Raw genomic sequence first — 19865 nt, 5'->3', positions numbered from 1 at the left:
TGAGGGCAGGCTGGTGGAAAAGAGCAGTTTTAAGGGATTCGGTTTAATCATCTGGACACAAGTGCTATTTTTATCCTCTGTTGTTTATATCTCAAGCCTGCACCAGGAGAAGCTGATGACAAAGTTGGTGTCTCCCACAGCACAGGGGAGACAAGGGGAACTGGACAACCTTTTGGGAAGGGAGAAGCAGGGTGGGCAGGGGTGGCGGTGGGAAAGGGGCCTGTGCTCATGGCCTCTGCATCTCATGAGCTGAAAGAGCTTGTTGGCCTGACTGATACCTCCACCAAGCTCATAGGCTTCTCTCAGCTCAGTTCACAGGAGGATCTTCTTGGGGGACTTCCCACCAACCAACCCCAAGCTCGGCTGTGCTTGTGGGTGGCTCTGGGGTGAGGCCGCTGCCTGCCCATGGAGGCAGGAGAAGGGCACCCACCCCGTGGTGGGGGTTAAGGTTGGTGAGCCCCAGGCAAGATGAGGTGAGATTATCACAGCGTGTGAAGAGGCCCAGGGAGCTTGGAGCACGCCCATCCATCTCTTGGGCACAGGACTCCTGGGAGCTCAGTGTGTCCATCCATTGTTTGGGAAGAGGCTTAGAAATCTTGGATGGAGTGTGCCCAGGCATTCTTTGAGCACAGGAGTCCGGGGTTTGGGCACAGGGAATAACTCGGGCAGCTCAGAGAACCCCGGGCATCGCTTGGGCACACAAAAGTTGAAGAGAAAAAAAACGGAAAGGAAGAAAAAAAATTCAGGTTCCACCGAGATTTGAACTCGGATCGCTGGATTCAGAGTCCAGAGTGCTAACCATTACACCATGGAACCGCTCTGCCACCACCCCCTCCCGGCCGTCTCTAGTTCCTTCCACCGCTCCCCCGCCGCAGCACAGCCGCTGCCCACAGGGTGCCGGAGGGGGGGATCGCTGCTGAGGGGCCGCGGGGCCGGGCGGGACCCCCGCTCGCTTTAGCCCCGGTGAGGGCGCGGCCGCGGCGCTGCCCCGGGCGCGGTCGTGCGGCGGCGCCGCTGCCCCGGAAGCGCCTGTGGGCGGGCGGGCGGAGCGCGGAGGGCGGAAGAGCTGCGGTGGCTGCAGGGAGGGTCCGGCCCCGCTCCGCTCCGCTCCCGGTCCCGCTCCTCCGCCACCCGCCATGGGCACCCGCGACGACGAGTACGATTATCTCTTCAAAGGTGAGGCGGGCAGGGCCCGGCGGGCGGGCGGGAGAGCAGCGGGGCCCGCAGGCGGGGCCGGGGCCGCTCCCTGACGCGGGGCCCGGCGGGTGGGGGAGCGCCCCGGGCATCGCCGGGCCCCGCTCGGGTGTCCCTCCCTCACCCCAAAATGTCAGCTCTGGGCCGGGTTTGGCAGCGGGGATTTGTGTCAGCGCCGGCCCGAGGCTGCCCCGGGCACCGGCTGAGGCGGCTGCCGGTCTGCGGGATGGCGAGCAAAGATCGCCAGGAAGGATGCCCAGGGCTGATAAGGACTCGTCAAGGTTGATAAGAACCCTTTCCAGCTGGTAAATAGAGCTTTCGAGTGGATGAGACATACTCAGCATTGGTAGATGATGCGCTAATTTAATCAGGTAGTCCGACTTGCTGCCTTCTGTGCTCAGGCGAGGAGTGGAATGTCCCTGCTGCTCCACACCCAGAGATCTTAAAATCCTCCTGGAATCATGGAATGGTTTGGGTCGGAAGGGCCTTTAAGATCATTTAATTCCACCCCCCGCCACAGGCAGGGACACCTTCCAGTATCCCAGGTTGCTGCAAGCCCTGTCCAGCCTGGCCTTGCTGTGTCCTGGCTCCCACAGGGAAGGGCAGGAATGCCTTGTTTTCCAGGGCTGATGCCCCTCCAGTCTGCGTTGCAGTGGCCAGTTGGGTTAAAACCTTCCAGATTGTTGTTAAATACTCAGTTTTCACTCCCTGCAGAGTAAAACGCCGGCCTGCTGGACAGCTTCATATAGCCTGCTGTGAAATGTGTGTAGAAGTGCTGATGTTTTGAAAGTTCACTATCCAGTTTTTTAAATCCCACTGAAAAAGCAAGCAAAGTAGTGTAAAAAGGTAGTTGTTTATTGTGATGTGGTGTTGTAAATTTGAATTTAGGATTGCGAACATTGCTTGTTGTGTTGTAATGGTGAGAGACCCTGTGCTTGTCATCATGAACATAAAGGAAAACACTGATGTTTTTTCCTGTACCTTTAAGCTCCTGTAATAACTTTGAGGAATTACATTTTTTTGTTGTTGGCTGTTTTAGCCAACTGCGTGTGGAAAGTGGCATTATTTGTACCTATAAATCAGTCATCTGTACTGCTATGGAAACCAAATCAGGAAGTTCCAGAACAGGCTCTTTCCTCAGCTTGCAGCCCTGGCAAGGACCTTGCTGACCACTGGTTTAATGGCATCAGGCAATGTTATTGTAGGTACTTGTGTGCAGGTTATCAAAGCCATTGAATTACCCTTGTTCATGCACTTCTGTCAGTGGGCTTGTAATTAATGTTTTAGCTGTGAAAGCCTGGGAATATCAGTGACACAGACTTTATTGGGAGAGCTCCTATCTTTCATTTGGCCTACTTCCTTCTATAGTTGGGAAAAAATAAAGTTGGAATCCAGTTATAGGGAGAGGTACAAAGCTGATTTAATTGATTGCCTGTGCTAAAGCTTTTTCTTTTTAGCTTGGTTTATAGAAGCTGTTGGGGTGCAGGGAATGCTGTGAAAATGCTGTTGTGAAGATAAATGATTTGGGTTTTTCCAGCCTAAAGTGGACTGCAGGAAGTTGATGCAATACCACTTAACTGGGATTGATGTGGCAGCTGAAATAACACGAAAAATGCAGAATAATAAAACCATGGAAACTTTTGTAACTTCCCAGAGGTGATGGTAGTTCTAAACAAGCTGTCACCACTCTGGAATGATCTGGAAATTATTGCAAGTAACTCTGAACTGAATGTCTCCTTGCCAGGCACTGGTCAAAAAGGTGAGGGATAGGTAAATATTTTGGGGACAACGTTAAGTCAGTGTTTGAATTTGAGACATGAGCATCTTGGGAATTGAGGTGAAATGTAGCCATGACAGACATATCCATTTTGAAAGGGATATTGTGGAATTAAAAAGGTGGAGAAAGGCATCAAAATAATCAGAAGAGAGACCTAATGGATTCATAGCCCTTATACTGAATTGATGTACAGATTGATTAAAATTTAAACAGTGAGTGATAAGGGCAAATAGGGAAAGTATCTCCTGTTTGTCATAATTTCTCTGGATATCTGTAATGCTTCTTTTATTGGGCAGCGGGTGAAAGCAAAAGGACAAAGTCCCTCAGGTGTGTATGCAAATTTTGAAGTGGTGCATTGCCATGCATATTATAAATGGATTTGAAAGCCTGCACGAATTCATAGAAGCAAGAAAATCTTGTTTGGAGCACGTCAGTGTGACGGTTACAATGGCAAGTCTGAAGGCTTTGCTTATTTGGGGATGCAGGGGCTGGCTGGGACAGAGATCAGCCTGTCTGTTGTGATGCACATCATGGTTTTTGAACATCACTTATTTGGAGTCAGGCTCTGCGTGTTGGTCTGTCAGGACACTTCATCCAGCAGGGCATTTCTGGGTTTATGGGGGGACTGCATGGGTAGGTTGGTGGGACTGAGTTCAGGGTTTGACCTGGTTCAAACAATCGTGTGATGTTCTCTAGTCTGGCTGTCTTTTACTGCTCCTGGGCTGAGCTGCCACGTTTCTGTTTGCGAGACCTCTGGTTTTGTCCTGTCAGCCCCTGACTGCTGCTGTGTGTTGAAATCTGGCTGACTCTGCTGCTGGGTGTAAACTGAGCCCACCTGTGCTGCTGTACCATAAAATCCAGGGACCTGTTACAAAATACACTTCTCCTGACTATGTTGCAACACTTCAGGGTATAGGAAGGACTAAGCCTAGCTTGGAAAAAAACCAGTTTCTGTTAAATTCTTCTTGTCCAGCTTCCAGTCTTTGTATTCTGCCATATTTTCAGGGTCTGTTGAGAGCAGTGCTTGCTGTTCCCAGAATGGCCCCTGAGGAAACACAAGGCCTATGAAGTCCAGTTCATAGAAATCTTGCTCTAATTTTAGTAGGAGGAAAATATAATAATGATATAAAGATATTACTTTATTGCTTAAAAACTTAAGCCTGGCTTTAGTACAGGAACCTTTTGCTCTTTTTGATCAATGTGCTTGCAATAGATGAGCAGTTGTCAAAGGATCCCTCACTTGCAGAAAATGTTTTCTGTGGACAAAGCTCAGGATGATTATGTCTGCACCTTGACCATCTGGGACTCTGCATTTGGGGCAGACTCATGTCATGGACCTGACTTGGGATGTTCACTTTACTGCTAGGAAAAATTCCAGCCTCAGCTCTCTGCTTCTTTGCATCATGTTCATTTCTCCAACTTCTCCCTTTGATATTGAGGAAATGCACTGAAACTGAACCAGCTTGCTGGTTTGGGGTTTAGAAGACACATTTTACTTGTGTGTTTAGATAAATGTGTGGCTGCATTACATGTATTGGTTTGACAGTGGTAGAAGCCCTTGGCTTTCACTGCCTCAGATGTGGAGGCACTTTGGTGCTGCAGCGAAGCTGCTGGTGCAGCCATTTACTGCAGAGCTGTTGGGAGGTGTTACTGATTGTATGGGCAGGTAATCCCTGCCCCAAAGGCCTCTGGGGTGCCAGTTTAGTCTTTGAGAAAAAGACTGAATAAAATGGGGCACAGCTGAGGAGGGTGATTAAAATAAGTCATGACCATGTTGGGTTTATAGCCAGCTGTGATGTGTAGGATCAAGTCTTTTTTTTACATGGCCTTCGAACTCCAGCTGAAGTGGGCAGGGAGAGGTATTCATCAGCAGGTTCTTCTGGGGATCATGAAGACATGTCCAAGCTTTTTATTGATATGTCTCTTAATAGCAGAGCTCAGTGCAGAGACAAGTTTTAGACATGGTGATTTCCTTGTGCTGGTGTGCTTGTTCTAGATCATGTAATATGTGACTTGTGCAATAGCTTTTGCCCCAGACAACACAAGCTAGTGCTGCTGGATTCTATTTTCAACCTGATCTCATAGTTAATGAGATGATTAAAATATTTTCTGAAAATTTAAACTAAGAGGTTTTACAGAAGTAAAAATTGTGTGAGTGAGCTGGAATGTTGGTGAAAAATTAATAACCCCTTCTTGACATAGTTCTCTAAATTGCTTCTCATGCAGCTTAGGAAATTGAGTTCTTATTTTGGTCTTCTACAGAAATAAATCTGGAATTACAGAGTGAAATTTATACAGTACTGTGGATTTGATACTCTTTTTTTTTTCTCTTCACTGAATGCTTGTATGCTTGTCTTAAATGTTTGGGGTAGTAAATGCTATAGAAAGTCAAATGCATCGATTGAAAGCATGTGGTTGCAAGTATTGAACTGTCCCACCACTAAATCAGTCACTTTGGGCTGGGAGATTATTTCCATGACTTTCAGATGTGCCAATACAATTTTTCTTGGTTGTGCAGCTTCCTGAGGTGCTGCTCCTGTGAGGGAGGTGGTGCTCCACAGCTGGTTATTGATTAATGTCAGGACTGGGTCTGAACTGGCTAAAACGTTTCCTCCAGACCTTCCTCCTTCCAGTGCTGGTGTAGAAAAGGAATTTGTGGGTGATGCAAGTTGGGTGGGACAGAGGAAGTGGGAGTGTGGCACTGAGAGAGCTGTGTGCAGATGAGGACTGTGGTCCTCCAGATAAGCTGGGATTTGGGATGTAAGGGTTTATCCCTGAGGACTTGGACTCTGGTAAAGTAAATTTTGCCATCCCAAAGCTGAACAATTAGGTCTGATGACAGGCAGATAGAGCCATCAAGGTGAAATAGCCAGGAGAAATAATTCCAGCTCCAGATGTACCTAACAGAGATGGAACTACAGAAATTCTTGTCTGCATCACAGGGAGATCTGGCTTAGAACAAGGCATGCTGAAAAGAATTCTCACTGTGCTGGAAAGAATTTGAAAAACTTGTAGGGAAGGTGTTTGGGGAAATGAACGATGTGTTTATACAGAACCATTTGACAAGTTTTTGTATTTAGCAAATACAGCAAAGCCCAGACAAGCTGTGGTTGCTTTCTGTAAATACCCCAGCCTAAACACCACTGGGAGAAGACACTAATAAGCTAATGGAGAATGCTGGCACATGGACACCACCATCAGCTGACCACTAATTCCTTCCGAAAATCAGAAGGCAATTTCTAACCATTAGGAGTGAGTTTCTGGAAAAAAACCCAATGAAAGGGACAATGTGCAGGAAAAATTAACTTTATCATGGCCTAGATAACATAATTTCCCTCCCAGAAACTGTTTGCTTGGGGTGTTTAGTATGGGACTTGGCCATCCAGGGTCATTCCTACTGCATTTCTATGTTAAGAGTGTAATACATGGGAACACTGTGTAGTATAAAATATCAAAACGTGGTGGCTTGATAAGGAAAGCCAAACTGAAATTAATAACACAACCTGAGTGGCTGTTAGAGCTGTTTCAGTTCATAATTTTATTTAAAGAGTGATACTTACCCAGACTGGCAGAAATGCAGAAGGTGTGAGGAGTCTTAGGCGCCTGCTGACATTCCAAGCTGTCCTCGTGCCTGTGTTCAAGAGGAGCTGCAGTGGCCCAATTAAGTAGAGGAAATAGCTGACTTCAAGGAGGAAGGTATTATTTTCCCCTTATAATTGGGACACATTAATCTGGTGCTGGAAACCATTCAGAACATAAGCAGTGTGGGAATCAGACACGGTAAGGAAAAAAGCCTGGCAGAGGAATTAAAGGGATCCCTCTATTGTTAAATGACTTAAAGGTGGACCTACAAGAAGAGGTTTGAGGGAATATTTAACAGGTATATGATGCATCCTGTTGGGAAAAGGAAATGGTGAACGTGGATTGCTTTTCTTGCTTAGAGAAGCTTCTGGCCACTGCTGGGTAATAGCAGGGCTGAGCTGTGCAAAGGGAGCTGTCAGCTTTTCCCTCCTAGGAACTTGTTGTGTGTCCCAGTGAATACAAACATGATGTCATCTAAACCCATGGTCCAAACCTGCCAAAACAGTGTTGAAGAAGTGACTTGCCAGTGGCAGAGGAAAGCTGTGGCTGTTTGCCAGGGGTGGTGATGCAAGTAGTGCCCTGTCCCCTGCACTGGGTTTATCAGGATGTAGCGTCTCTGTGCCAGCAGAGCTGTTGAGCAGTGACCTCGCTCGCAGGAAAGCAGACTCCTGTTTGCATTCAGGGGCCTTGCCACCTACCTGCACTTGTGATCTTCCTACACAGGAGAGGTTAACAGAGGGTGCTTTCTGCAACCTCTGCTTGGCCGGCTGTGTGCTGAGTCAGCTGGCACGGGCAGCTGGGAAGATGTTTGTTTTGATGAAGTATTCTGCACAAGGCCGTGCTTGAAGCCAACGTTTCTGCAATTTTCATTTATGGAGGGAGTTTAAAAGGTGCTGCTCTGCCCTTCCAGTCAGAGCAAAGAATTGCTCTGCATTATTTAAACAGAAGCTGCAGAGGGCTGCAGCAGCAGATGGGAGTGTTTCTGCTGCTAGACTGAGCTCCACAGGGGGTTTGTGTCATTGAGTGTGTTTGGTGCACTCGTTGCTTTGTTGTACCACACAGCATCTTTGTGGTGTCTTAACAGTTAATGATGTGTGTTACTGGCAAGTTATTGTTTTTTCTAATTAAACAAAGACACAGTGTTTGTTGTCACCTGAGTGTGCACTTTTTTGCTTGGGCTGGTGTTGATTCACTGCTGAACTTTGTCATTGGCCTCTCTTCCCAAAGATTTTATCTTATTTTTCTTCCCTTTCTTTCACTACTGGTTTGGAACCTTATCATCCTTAACGCCATAGGATCACCTGACATGACTCTGATTGTGAACACATTTCATCCACTGTTCTGCCTCTTGGTACTAAGTTTTAAGTTACAATTAAACTTGCACCTTTCAACTCAGCTTTACAAGATAATGCAGCGAATCCTCGTGGTGCTGTTTTTCCTGCAGGAACTGGACTTTGAACCTTCTGTCAGTCTCTTGTCAAGCATAGCTGAATCCTTCCAATTAGTCTGCTTGGCACTGGTGCTGGGATGAGTCAAGCTGAGCCAGGGAATGGTGGATCCAGTTGTGAGGTTCAGTGATCCCCTGGCAGCTTTTTTGAGCAGCTTCAGTCTCCGGCCTGATGCGTGCAGAAGCAACAGCAGCAGTGGGGACTGCAGAAGGACAGAGAGCTGTGGCTCAGCAAACATTTCCAACTGGCTGGCAGGGTGATGGTGGCCTTGGGGGTTCTTCGGTTTGGTTCTCTTTTCATTCACAAAGTTTTCTGCCCCAGGGGGGAACCTCTCTTCTGCAAAGGCATGAGGAGTGTAAAGTGAAAGCAGAGTGTTCTGCTTGCCCTGTGTTTTGGACTTCTTCAGCAAAGCAGATTTCAGTTGTGTGGTTGTAGCGTTTGTGTATTTTGGTTTTTAGTTCTAGTATTGTTTAAGGAAATATAACTGGTCACCAGCATTTGCAGTGACAGCCATGTATGTTGTTCCTAAAAGAGGAATGTTGTTCCATGCTGAGCAAAGGAGGCTGAAATATAACCATTGAAAGTCAAGTCTAACTTCTGTTCAAAATGCTGGTGAATGTGGCAGCTCTGGTTTTCCAGAAATATTGAGACTTGGACAGCAGACCCATGACAAGGATGGTGCCGTCCTTTTCCTTCACGCTTCATTCCTTAAAAGAAATATTTCTTGTGTGTGATTTTCAATGTGTCATCTACACCTGGAGTCTGAGTCTGATATAATTTTTGTCTTGCAGTTGTACTTATTGGGGACTCTGGAGTAGGCAAGAGCAACCTTCTGTCTCGGTTCACTCGCAATGAGTTTAACTTGGAAAGCAAAAGCACCATTGGAGTGGAGTTTGCAACGAGGAGCATCCAGGTGGATGGGAAGACAATAAAGGCTCAGATCTGGGACACAGCGGGGCAGGAGCGATACCGAGCCATAACCTCAGCGTAAGTGCAGCCCGGGTGGCTGAGGACCAGCTTTGGCTGAGGAGGGCAATTTTGGGCCCTTCCAGTTCCTCACCAACTGCAAACAGGGGTGTTAGTGTTTTACTGGGTAATATCCACAACTTCTGGTGTGGGAAGGTTAAATATTATTCAGCCCAGAAACTCGATCTGGTGTGTTCCTGCACAGACTGATTTCCTTTGCAGTGCTCTCATGACACGTAACTGGGGGCATTTCAAGTTGAGAATGCAAGAGCTTTGAGAGACTAATTTCCATGGAAGTGAATGATAAAGGAATATCAGTGTTCCTGGTCGTTTTATCAGTGGTAACCTTAGAGCTGAAACCTTCCTGTAGCAGCCAGGAAAAACTGCTCGCTTGTGTGCTTGTTTGATTGTTAAAAACCAGCATAGCAAAAGCTGGATTTCAGTAGAGCTGGACGGAACTGTGGGGTGGGAGAACACAGCCTGTTTCCTTTTGAATGTATTGCTGTGGCTCTCACTTAAAAGGAGCTGTGGCCTTTGGTAAAGGGAGTAGATCACGCTGACATTTTTATGACCCAGTGAGTCACTCTACAGTCTCCTTATCGCTCTGGGCTGTGCCTGTGCTGCACCCACAGTGATGGGTGGGGGAGAATTTTCAGGAGTGGATCAGAGGTGGAAAGAGCCCAGAGTTTCATGTCTGGGATGCAGGGTTTCCCCAGAGCCATGGGGGTTGCCTCGCTCCCACACTCTGAGCTGGCCCTGTGGCGTAACCTCATCCGGCTGGTGTCCTGTCCCACGGCCCTGGGGAACTGCCCTGGGCCCTGTTTGCATAGCTGGCATAGCCAGAGCTGTTCCCCACTGTGGCACAGGCTCCTGTGACCTGACTGTGTGGCTGGCTGTCCCCTGTGCCCAGGTACTACCGGGGAGCCGTGGGGGCTCTGCTGGTGTACGACATCGCCAAGCACCTCACGTACGAGAACGTGGAGCGGTGGCTGAAGGAGCTGCGGGACCACGCCGACAGCAACATCGTCATCATGCTCGTGGGCAACAAGAGCGACCTGCGCCACCTCAGGGCCGTCCCCACCGACGAGGCCAGGGCCTTTGCAGGTGGGGGGCTCAGGAATTTCCTGCTGCTGACTGGGGATCTGCCCGCCTGGCTTGGGGAGGGTGTGGGTAGGAGGTAAAACCTGAGGCTTGTCATGTCCCTGAGTGTCACATGTCACATTCAGTCAGAAAGCAGATCTTGTAGAACATGCATGTTGTTTCAAGAATCAGCCAGAGGCACCTGGACATCTTAAATCAGATTTATTCTCTTGGCTGGGCACTGTTTGTCTTGCAGAAACTGTGCCTGTGATTTTAGGTTTGAGTTTCTAGTGTGGTTAGCTTTGCCTTCAGTGTCCCAGCTGACCTGCAGCCTTACGCAGGTGCCTGTGGCTGAACACTTTCATTAAACTGGCTCTCTGACTTTTGTTATGTAATTAAGATCTGTGAACAGTAGTTGTAGTTTCTGTAAGCCTTGGTTCAGACCCAGTCTCTTTCATCCAGGAGTGTAGCTGGGTTCCTCACATGAAAGTTTGCTGTAGCTCCACTGGGAGAGTTTATGGCCAGTGAGGATCCCTGCCTGCAGCTGGAGGAGTGTCATTCCCCCTGCTGCTCTGTTCCTGTTAAATAAACTGCTGTGATATATTAACAGGTGGGAGGTGGAGAAACTTGATGAGGTTGAAGAAAATTCAGAATTTTTCTCACACAAAGAAACTGTAACAGATTCTCCCTTTCAGTGATGCAGGAAAATGTGCCTTAAAGTAACACAGCACTGGGCTGATACCTGTGCTTGGGAGTGGGTGTAAATTCTAGTGTTGGTGTTGGGTGGTGTCACTTTCTCATCACTTAAGGGGGAAAACCCCACTACTTGTTTTCCTTTCTCTTGATACCTGGGTGTCTCATCAGGAACACTACAAATATTATCTGGTACAGAAGCTTTTCCAGATGGGAAACAGGTATGTGCTGTAGCTCTCTAATTATAGTATTTCTGTCCACACAGAGAAGAATGGTTTGTCATTTATTGAGACGTCTGCTTTAGACTCTACAAATGTGGAAGCAGCTTTCCAGACTATTCTGACAGGTGAGTCATGCAGGGCTTTGTGCTTCAAGGGGGAAGGGCAGAAGGCTGCTCAGATATGATGCAAATAGGCATTTCTTTGCCTATGAAGTGTTTAAAATGTTGCTATTAAATCATTCTTCATTAACCATAAGATTTGGAGTCCAGTTTCAAAATGTCACAGTTGAAAGGCCAGCCTTGAACTGGGGAATGAATCCTTGTTCACTTTGATCTGCCCCGGGTTTCTTGTCAGCCTGGTTTGTGTTTCAGTTTCCATCTCCCATTACAGGGAGTGCCCACGGGAGGGAATTGTCTCATGCTGGCACCAAGTGAGAGCAGCCAGTGTTTATCAAAGAGAACTCAGTCCACTTTGTTTCCACCTTTAATGGTGACCGTAGCAGTTGCCAAGGAAAAAGGGATGAAAGAGCAGAGATTCTTCCTTTGAGACACAGTGACTCCTGAGCTGCAGGAGTTGCTGTTGTTGCATTTAATAGTCCTGCCTGGACTTTTGGCCTGTGTAACATGTGACAGCAGTCAGTGCTGCATTTTTATGCTCTGTTGATAAAGTACTTCCTTTTTGTTTAAAGCCTTGTTTAGGTAGGCAAAACTTGTTAAAGCTGAGACACTCAATTTGGAGAACCTTAACTTAACCCTGACTTGTAAAGGTGGGGTAGGAATTCACAAATTAGTATGGAAGTCACTCACTGTCATGAGGCTTCTGCATCTCTGAGCAGCCAGGGCACAGTGGGACACTGTAGCCTCTGGTTTTGGAGTTTTCATAATTCTCAGCTCTGGCAAATGCTCTAGTCTGAGTTTTCAAAACATCTGGGACACTCCTCTGCTTGCTGTGTCTCTGTTCTAGTGTGCCAGGCAGTCTCTTGTTTTCTCCAGCTGCCTCCAATGTGTTTTCCAGTAGCAAATTTAAAGTCCCTCCTTCCCAGTGTAGCATGTGCCAGGCTATGTGATGTGCTTGGCTTGAGCAGTGGCCCCACTTCCAAACTGTCTGTAAATCAGATCTGGTTGCTGTGACATTGACACCAGCTAGTTCTGAACTTCTTCTCCTCTTTGGCACCCAATTTAGACATTCCTTTAAAAACACGCCAGAAAGGTCCTGGTAGCTGTGCTGGAACATGCATGTGAGGATAGAACTAGGAGGTTATTTACTGTAGTAAAACTATAAATCCTGTATCATTTCTTCAGTTGTTTGAAATGCTTTATGGACAGCCTGCAGTGGAGAGAGGTGTTGGGCTACTGGGGTATTAAGTGCCTGTGTCCATCTGTTTCTTGTTTCATCCTGTTGTAAGAGGCCTCTGACAGTTCTGACTCTATTGTGTTCTTACCCTGGGTTCCTAAGCAGTAGTGCTCCTGTGCAGATACCAGCTAAAAGTGTGTTTGTGTTAGATGAATAAAGAACTTTGTTTCCTTTTTGATTGAACCACGTGGTTCCCTTTTAACTTCAGTGTAGTCATTGGGTTGTAATTCTAGCATTGCGCAAATTTGTTCCAAAAAGAAAGAAGTTCTGTTAGCTCACACATTTGCTCCCTACATGACAAACTGCCAGTGCCATCAGAGGGTGGATGACTAAGGAGTGGCTGAATGCATTTGGCACCTAATTTAGACATTCCTTTAAAAACACACCAGAAAGGTCCTGGTAGCTGTACTGGAACATGCATGTGAGGATAGAACTAGGAGGTTATTTACTGTAGTAAAACTATAAATCCTGTATCATTTCTTCAGTTGTTTGAAATGCTTTATGGACAGCCTGCAGTGGAGAGAGGTGTTGGGCTACTGGGGTATTAAGTGCCTGTGTCCATCTGTTTCTTGTTTCATCCTGTTGTAAGAGGCCTCTGACAGTTCTGACTCTATTGTGTTCTTACCCTGGGTTCCTAAGCAGTAGTGCTCCTGTGCAGATACCAGCTAAAAGTGTGTTTGTGTTAGATGAATAAAGAACTTTGTTTCCTTTTTGATTGAACCACGTGGTTCCCTTTTAACTTCAGTGTAGTCATTGGGTTGTAATTCTAGCATTGCGCAAATTTGTTCCAAAAAGAAAGAAGTTCTGTTAGCTCACACATTTGCTCCCTACATGACAAACTGCCAGTGCCATCAGAGGGTGGATGACTAAGGAGTGGCTGAATGCAGAGGTGTTGGGATGCCTGCTGCATTTCCTGTTTTCTTCACATGCCTAAAGGCAGTCCTGTCAAAAATGCACATGAATTTGGGCATAGATTTTTCAGGAGAAAGACATTGCTCACTTGTCAGTGCCAAAACCTGAGACTTTCTTTATGCCCACATCCTTGGTAGCCCTTCTCAGGAGCACCTCAACTTTGAGGTCAGATTTGGCCAGATCTGCTGTGTGTTGTGTAGAACAAGCCTTGCTGCTCCCACTTTCTGTTTGCAGAGGCTCGGGGCTCTCAGATGCAGGTTAGTTAATTAACTGTCATACACCAGCACTAATAAAACAACATCAGATAAATCAGGCAGTGTTCCTTCTCTCCCAAGGTGGCTGTCATGGCTGCATAGTCTGGTCACCTCACAGTCCCCATCTCCTGCTGGCCTGTTGTGTTCTGTGTGACACTGCAGAGGTGAGGAGTTTCCTGTGTGCCCTGGGCTGCCTTCAGGGCTGTGTGATGCTCGAAGGATGCACTGCTGCTGCCATGGGAAGCACCCACCTCTCGGGCAGGGGCTGGGCTTTCTTTATTTCTCCTCACATGCTTCTCACAGTACTTTTTATTCCAGAAATGAATTTGGATTCTAATCTGTGGAGGTTTGATTTTTTTTCCTGGTTTATATATATTTTAATATGTCTGTAAGCAGAGCTGTCTGTAATGGGTGAACAGGTGATAAAACTTGCTCATGATGGGCTCTGACAGATTCTTGAGGCTGTTGCTTTTCCATGGATGTCAGTGTAGCCTGCATGTTGCTGTGACAGAGTTTGGGGTGAAGAGCTCTTGGGTTTGTGAACAGGATCCATGTGATCCTTGTTCAGGAGGGGTCAGTTCAGCTGTGCTGGAGGAAACACTTGTGCTTAGTGGGCATGTGCTCTCTCCAGACAGGGGCTCCTGTTTGGGGGAGATAAAGGTGCAGTGAACAGTGCCTGAGCAGCAGGTTGGCTCCAGCTGGGCTGTGACTGCCACGCTAAGGAGCGCTGTTCTGGAGCTCACTTCACAGCTAGCTTTTTCTCTTAATTACTTGCTTTGGAGGAAAGAGGGGGGCAGTCATCTGAGGAATGTGGTTTTTGGAGTCACCCCGCAGAATCCTGGCTGCTGTGTTTGGCAGGGCTGCCTCCCAGCTCAGTGCCTGTGGGTGGAATGCTGGCTGTCCTTGGGAGCAGGAAGCTGGGGAAGCCAGCAGGCGTTGCCGGCGGCTGCGAGCTGAGCTGGCTGACAGAAGGGGCAGGACGAGCTGCTGCACCAGCCCTGCTGGTATTTGCAGTGCTGGGAACTGCACCACAGACACCCCAGGCTGCTCAGAGCCTTTCCCCAGCTGCTGGGATCTCTCCTGAACAGGGTGTTGTGACCAAGGTCTGTAGCAACCCCCCTTTCTTTCCAGCCCTTCTGAAGCTGGCCTGGTTGGGACAGTGATGGAGGTTGGTGAAGGTGCTTCCCTTGGAGGTGTAGCAGGGTCCCTGTTAAGCTTATCCACACCTGGATTCTCAGATCAAGCACTTGGGGTAGAAGGCTTTGCCCATGGGAAATACGAGTCCAGTGTCGTTAGCACAGCCTGAGTATGTGATCTGTTGCTACAGGTGGAATAAGGGATAAAAGCTCTTCTTTCTTTTCCCACATATAGAGGACTTTTAGAGGGGGTGTATCATGCATGTGGTGGGCTTCCTGTCCTGCTCTGGATTCCAGATGAGGTTTTGAGGACCTTTCCCATCTGTGACTTAGAGTAATGGTCCCTATCCAGATTCTTCTGTTCCAAGATGTCTAGACTGCCAGGGCTGATTGTTGTGCACACAAAGCTGCTTTGTATCATCTGGCAAATAAGAGAGACTGGTATTATGATCCCAGCCACCCTGAGCATTCACAGCAGGATAAAGCATCCTTAAAGTAAACTGGAGTCTGCCTCCCTTCCCTGCCTGCCTCTGTGCTGTCTCTGTTCCCACACCGCATTCTGCCGTGGTTTCATCTCTAAGGAATCCCATCACCAAGGAAACAACATCAGAGAATTAACATCAAAAAATCAAGGGATTTCCTCTTTTGTTGCCTCTGTACACCTGAAAATGAATGGAATCCCAGTGCAGGCTGAGCAGCCAAGGCCTGGCCCAGCTCCTCCTGGGCAGCAGTGTCTCCTTTTCCCAGCTCTCACAGTGCAAGGCCTGTCTCTCACAGTTCCCTATTATGCAGTGATGCATTCTGCTAAATGTGCCCTTAATAAGGTCTCATTCAGCTCCTGAGCAGAGCCCAGAGTGCTGTGTCTTCATTAAAAAGAGCACATCTTCATTAGCCCAGAGCTCTCGGGGCAGCAGTTCCGGTGCAGGCTTGGCTGCTGGGCATTCTGCCCCAGTGAGAGCAGGTTTGGGCTGTTCCCCCTCCCCTGCCACAGCAGCACAGCCCTGTGTGCTAGGTCTGCAGCTCACCAGGGAAGGGCAGGTTTTAGCATTTACGCTGTGGCTGCACCAAGATTTGCTCTGCAGAGGAGGAAGAAGCAGCAGGAAGCAGCAAATTTGGGGCTGTTGACAGTGGATTCACTTGCAGGATGCTGGGGAGGTTGTGGAAGTGAGGATCGTGGGAAGATGTTCCCAGAGTCAGGAGTAGATTATCAGTAAGGGAATTGGTGCTTTTAAGATTATTTTTAAGGCTTTGGGGCTGTTTGCTGAAGATCTTTGCTGTCAGATGAGGCTGTTACACAGAGGGCCCTGTGTGAGTCCTGGCTGGTGGGGTGGAGCCAGTGTGTTAGTCAGGGACTTGTATGAGCTTGTTCAGGAAATTCTCTGTGAAACTGAGAATTGCTGCTGCTGAGGTGCTGCCGGAGAATTCCCAGTAACAAAGGTGGCCAGAGGCTTTTCCTGTTGATGGGAACAGGCATTGTTCTGCACTGGGAGTGAACTGGCTGCCAGCCCTGAGCACGAAGCTTGTTCTGAAGGTGCAGAGCAGATTTCTCCAGCTCTGCTCCTCCCACCCCACACACAGGCTCTGCTGAGCACCGCCACGGGGCCGAGCTGAACCCTGTCTGCACCTTCACACACCGGGCTGCAGGTGGCTTTGAAGGTCTGGTTTCATGGGTTTCACTTATCTTGTGAGGTTGTTCATGTGTAAGATGGTTGGAAAGAAGAGCAAGCTTGTGAAAGGGTGAAATCAGAAAATCCTTTAACCTGCTCAGCTCTTGTTTGGTTGCCTCAGTGACCTGATCCGTACCTGACTGCATATGAAAAAGCCATTTTAATGTATAGTTTTTTCCTTCTGAGTTTGAGCTGGGGTTTTTTGTAAAACTGAGCTTTAGCAAGCTTTTATTTTTTTAATGGTTTTCAAATTCAAATTTGCAAGTGAGTTCCCCACGTTCTATTTTTGGTGTGCTGTGTTTCCTTTCTGGGGGTGAAGTGCTACACACGCTTTACTCTCTCAGTGCAGCTGAAGCTGCTCTGAGTTTTTGTGCAGCACCATCAGCCATGAAAGCCCCAGGAACAGGGCAAGGCTCTTGGTGCAGGTGTTTATCCCATGCTCTCTGGTTCCTCTGTTAAGAATCTCTTCATCTGGAGCCCGTATTTCTCACACAGCACATTTTGTATAGGGTTTCTGTGCTGCTGCAGGGGCTGAGTCTCCCCCTTTGGGCCCAAATCAACCTTTTCTGAAGATTTAACACTGCTTGAATATGATAGACGTGATGGGTGTGCTCAGCAAGAAGAAATTGCCCTTGCAGTCCTATCAGGGAGAGAAATCTGGAATGGTTCCCTTTAATCCTGTTTGTGGATACATCAGCAAACATGTGACCTTGTCCCTGGACACTGTCCTTGGAGCTTAAGAACCTTCAGAAGGAATGGATGGGCACATAGTTTCTCATTCATAGCATGGAGATTTGTGAATTCCGTCCATTTACTGACTCTTATCTCAAGGAAAGTAAAACAGTTGTTTAAAAAGTAATTTCTGTTGCAGAAATTTATTTTATTTTCTGTATCTAGAAAACGCCACAATTGAACTTTGTGTGGAAGCTTCATTGCATTACTTATGTAATTCCAAAGCTATGCCTGGTTTCCCCCAGGTTTAAGTCTCTGATGGCATTTTGCTGGTGTGCACATATTGATCAGCTCTTTCTCCTCTTCCAGAGATCTATCGGATTGTTTCCCAGAAGCAGATGTCTGACAGACGTGAGAATGACATGTCCCCAAGCAACAACGTGGTTCCCATCCACGTCCCTCCAACCACTGAAAACAAACCAAAGATGCAGTGCTGTCAGAATATATAAATTGTCCATTCTTTCCTAAAAGGCCGTGTATATTCCCCAGGTCCAAGATTTAAATATATTTGTAATTCTTGTGGTTACATTCTTGTGTTTAGTTACTGCTTATTCCTTCTCCACGAATTTCTCCATGTCTTAAACACTTTGATTTCAGTGTTTATCAATCTCTTACTTGGATGTGGCTGCAGTATTTTCCCAACACCGACCTGTCGGTTTGGGCTCAGTAAATTGTTTGGAACTCAGCTGATCCCTTCCGAACATGATGCCCACTAGTCAGAGCACTGACACCTTTGGAGAGCACTTGAAGACATTATCCTGCTCCTCACAAAGCAATTACTGTCAGGTTAACAAGGAAAATCACTCTGGGCAGAACAATCTTTCCTTGTCTTAAGGTGTATTCTGCATCTAAAGCTCGGTGAAGCTCTGAAGTGCAATTTTATTGTAAGTTATATGTTTTTGGCTACATCTTCAGATTGTCAAGTGAAGTTTTACAGGATATTACAGGGGAGAAAAGAGAATTTCTTGTGAACAAGCAGCAGTTAGCAGCAGTTCTGGCTGCCTGAGTGAGGTGCTGTGGTTTGGCACCTGCTGCAGAGGAGGTTGATGTGAGGCAGAGCTGCTGGGACCCCACGGAGGTGCCCCTTGTGAAGGAAGTGAATGCAGGAGCCACGTCCATGAGGAAGGGTCACTCCAGCTCTGGAACTTGCAGCATCTTTGTGCTGCTGGAGGCTTGGCCTCCACAGTGCTGGTGGTATCAGGATTTGAGGATGCCTTTTTTTTCTTTCACGGGACACAGACTTGAAGGGTGTTGGCACATATTACATATCACATCTATTAATGCATGCCACATATATTAATAGATACAAGTGCTTGAGTTGATGAATGAATAACTTCCACTACCTGGCCTTAGTTTTCAGTTCTGGTTGATCCAGTATTTTTAAATTATTCCAGTGGTTTGCTGTATGTTCTTCAACAAAACCCTCTGGAGTTTTCTGTCTGGATGTGTTCCTCCTGTGGTCTGCTGCTCCATACCAATCCTGTCCAATCTGCCTGTTCAGGGATACATGAACTGTGCCTTCTGTCACTCGCTCTGTGCTGTTCCTGAACACGCCTGACACTGGCACTGGGGGCCACAGCCACTGCAATCCCACAGGATTTAAAGGAACTCTGTTGTGCAAATGCCTGCAGTTATTTATACAATTACAGGGAAGTAACTGATTGTAGGGGACGTTTCTCAAACTCTGATATGACCCACTTGGAAGATCCAGATGTGGTCGGCACTTCCAGCTGTGTTCTGTTCCCAACCTTTCTGTCTCGCGGTGCTCATGATGTGTGAGGCACACGGAAGGCATTGCTGTAGTCGGTCACTTCTTGTTTTTTACTCCATTTCTCCTCCTGGTATTAGTTCTGAAGATGCTATTTTGATCTGTTTGTAAATTACTTTGTATTTTATGCATGTACTGTACTTTGATTCATTATTTTTTTAGATTGATTTAAAATATATTCATCCATGATTCTAATAAAGAATTACAGGGGACAACTCACTGTGGTGTTGGGTGCACTTTTTGGGAGAATTGGGATTTGACCTGAAGGTTTTAGCTTATGAGCTTCTTGAAAGAGGCAGTGAGAAGACACTGAAGTGGAAGTGTCCCTGGAAAAGGATCTGAAAGGGTTGTGTAGCACAGTTGCCTTCCCTGGGAGCAGCTCTGAGCTTCCTGGGGCTGCTGCAGTTTGTAGCCAGGGCACTTTGGCAGCTTCAGGAAGCTTTGAAGCTTAGAAAATTCTGTGGGTTCACTCTACTCAAACCTCTGAATAACTTTTACAAACCTGTTTTTTTTTTTCCCCATGTTGCCACGAGGAAGAAAATCTGGAGGGAGACGAAGTCCTGCCTTCTGCAGCAGGTGATGGAAGCTTTGGATCATGCTGAGGTGTCCTGATGAAAGGTGCCCCTGAGCACCAACGGGGCAGCACTGGTGGCCCTGGGGACTGCTCTGAGGGTGAGCTGTGAGCCCAGCCCCTCACTCACTGCAGGAGCTGTTCTTGCAGCACATTCTCTGCCCATGCTGGAGCAGATTTTGGAATTAATTGATTTCCTTTGGCAGACATGTTCTAAATTTGTCAGCTGGAAATGCAGGATGAGTTTCACTCTGCTTCCTTTCCTCATTCATATACACAGGTGATTTGACTCTGCTGTCACATCAGTCTGGATTTTGTGTGGTTTTAGGCAAAACTCTTCCTCCTGCAGCAGATGGAATTGCAGTGCAGCTGGTGGGAGCACAAACCACTGTGGGAGGCTGAGTACTTCTAAAGCAAACTCCAGTGGGGTGTGTACAGAAAAGGAACTTCCCACCTGGGAAATCCTTTGCCACTTGGTCACCAAGTGTCCACCCAAAGGCCTGGGAACCTG

The 19865-nt window shown here is 47.3% G+C and overlaps 1 protein-coding gene and 1 non-coding gene across 2 annotated transcripts; one reads left to right on the top strand and one right to left on the bottom strand.

The window, feature by feature from the left end:
* Positions 1-744: 744 nt before the first annotated feature.
* TRNAQ-CUG lies at positions 745-816 on the bottom strand. The gene has a single exon. It is a non-coding gene; the product is annotated as a tRNA-Gln (tRNA).
* A 206-nt stretch (positions 817-1022) lies between these two features.
* On the top strand, positions 1023-19002 carry RAB11A (RAB11A, member RAS oncogene family). Its single transcript, XM_041469027.1, has 5 exons — positions 1023-1176; positions 8793-8988; positions 9878-10071; positions 11006-11086; positions 17325-19002. Exons 1-5 carry the CDS (start codon positions 1137-1139, stop codon positions 17462-17464), a joined length of 651 nt encoding a protein of 216 aa, XP_041324961.1. The 5' UTR covers positions 1023-1136; the 3' UTR covers positions 17465-19002.
* The last annotated feature ends 863 nt before the right edge of the window (positions 19003-19865 follow it).

The sequence above is a fragment of the Pyrgilauda ruficollis genome, unplaced genomic scaffold (assembly GCF_017590135.1).
Source record: "Pyrgilauda ruficollis isolate IOZ18807 unplaced genomic scaffold, ASM1759013v1 scaffold23, whole genome shotgun sequence".
Lineage (NCBI taxonomy): Eukaryota > Metazoa > Chordata > Aves > Passeriformes > Passeridae > Pyrgilauda > Pyrgilauda ruficollis.
The sequence above is the reverse complement of the archived record's forward strand: the minus strand, read 5'-3'. Positions and strand labels throughout refer to the sequence as shown.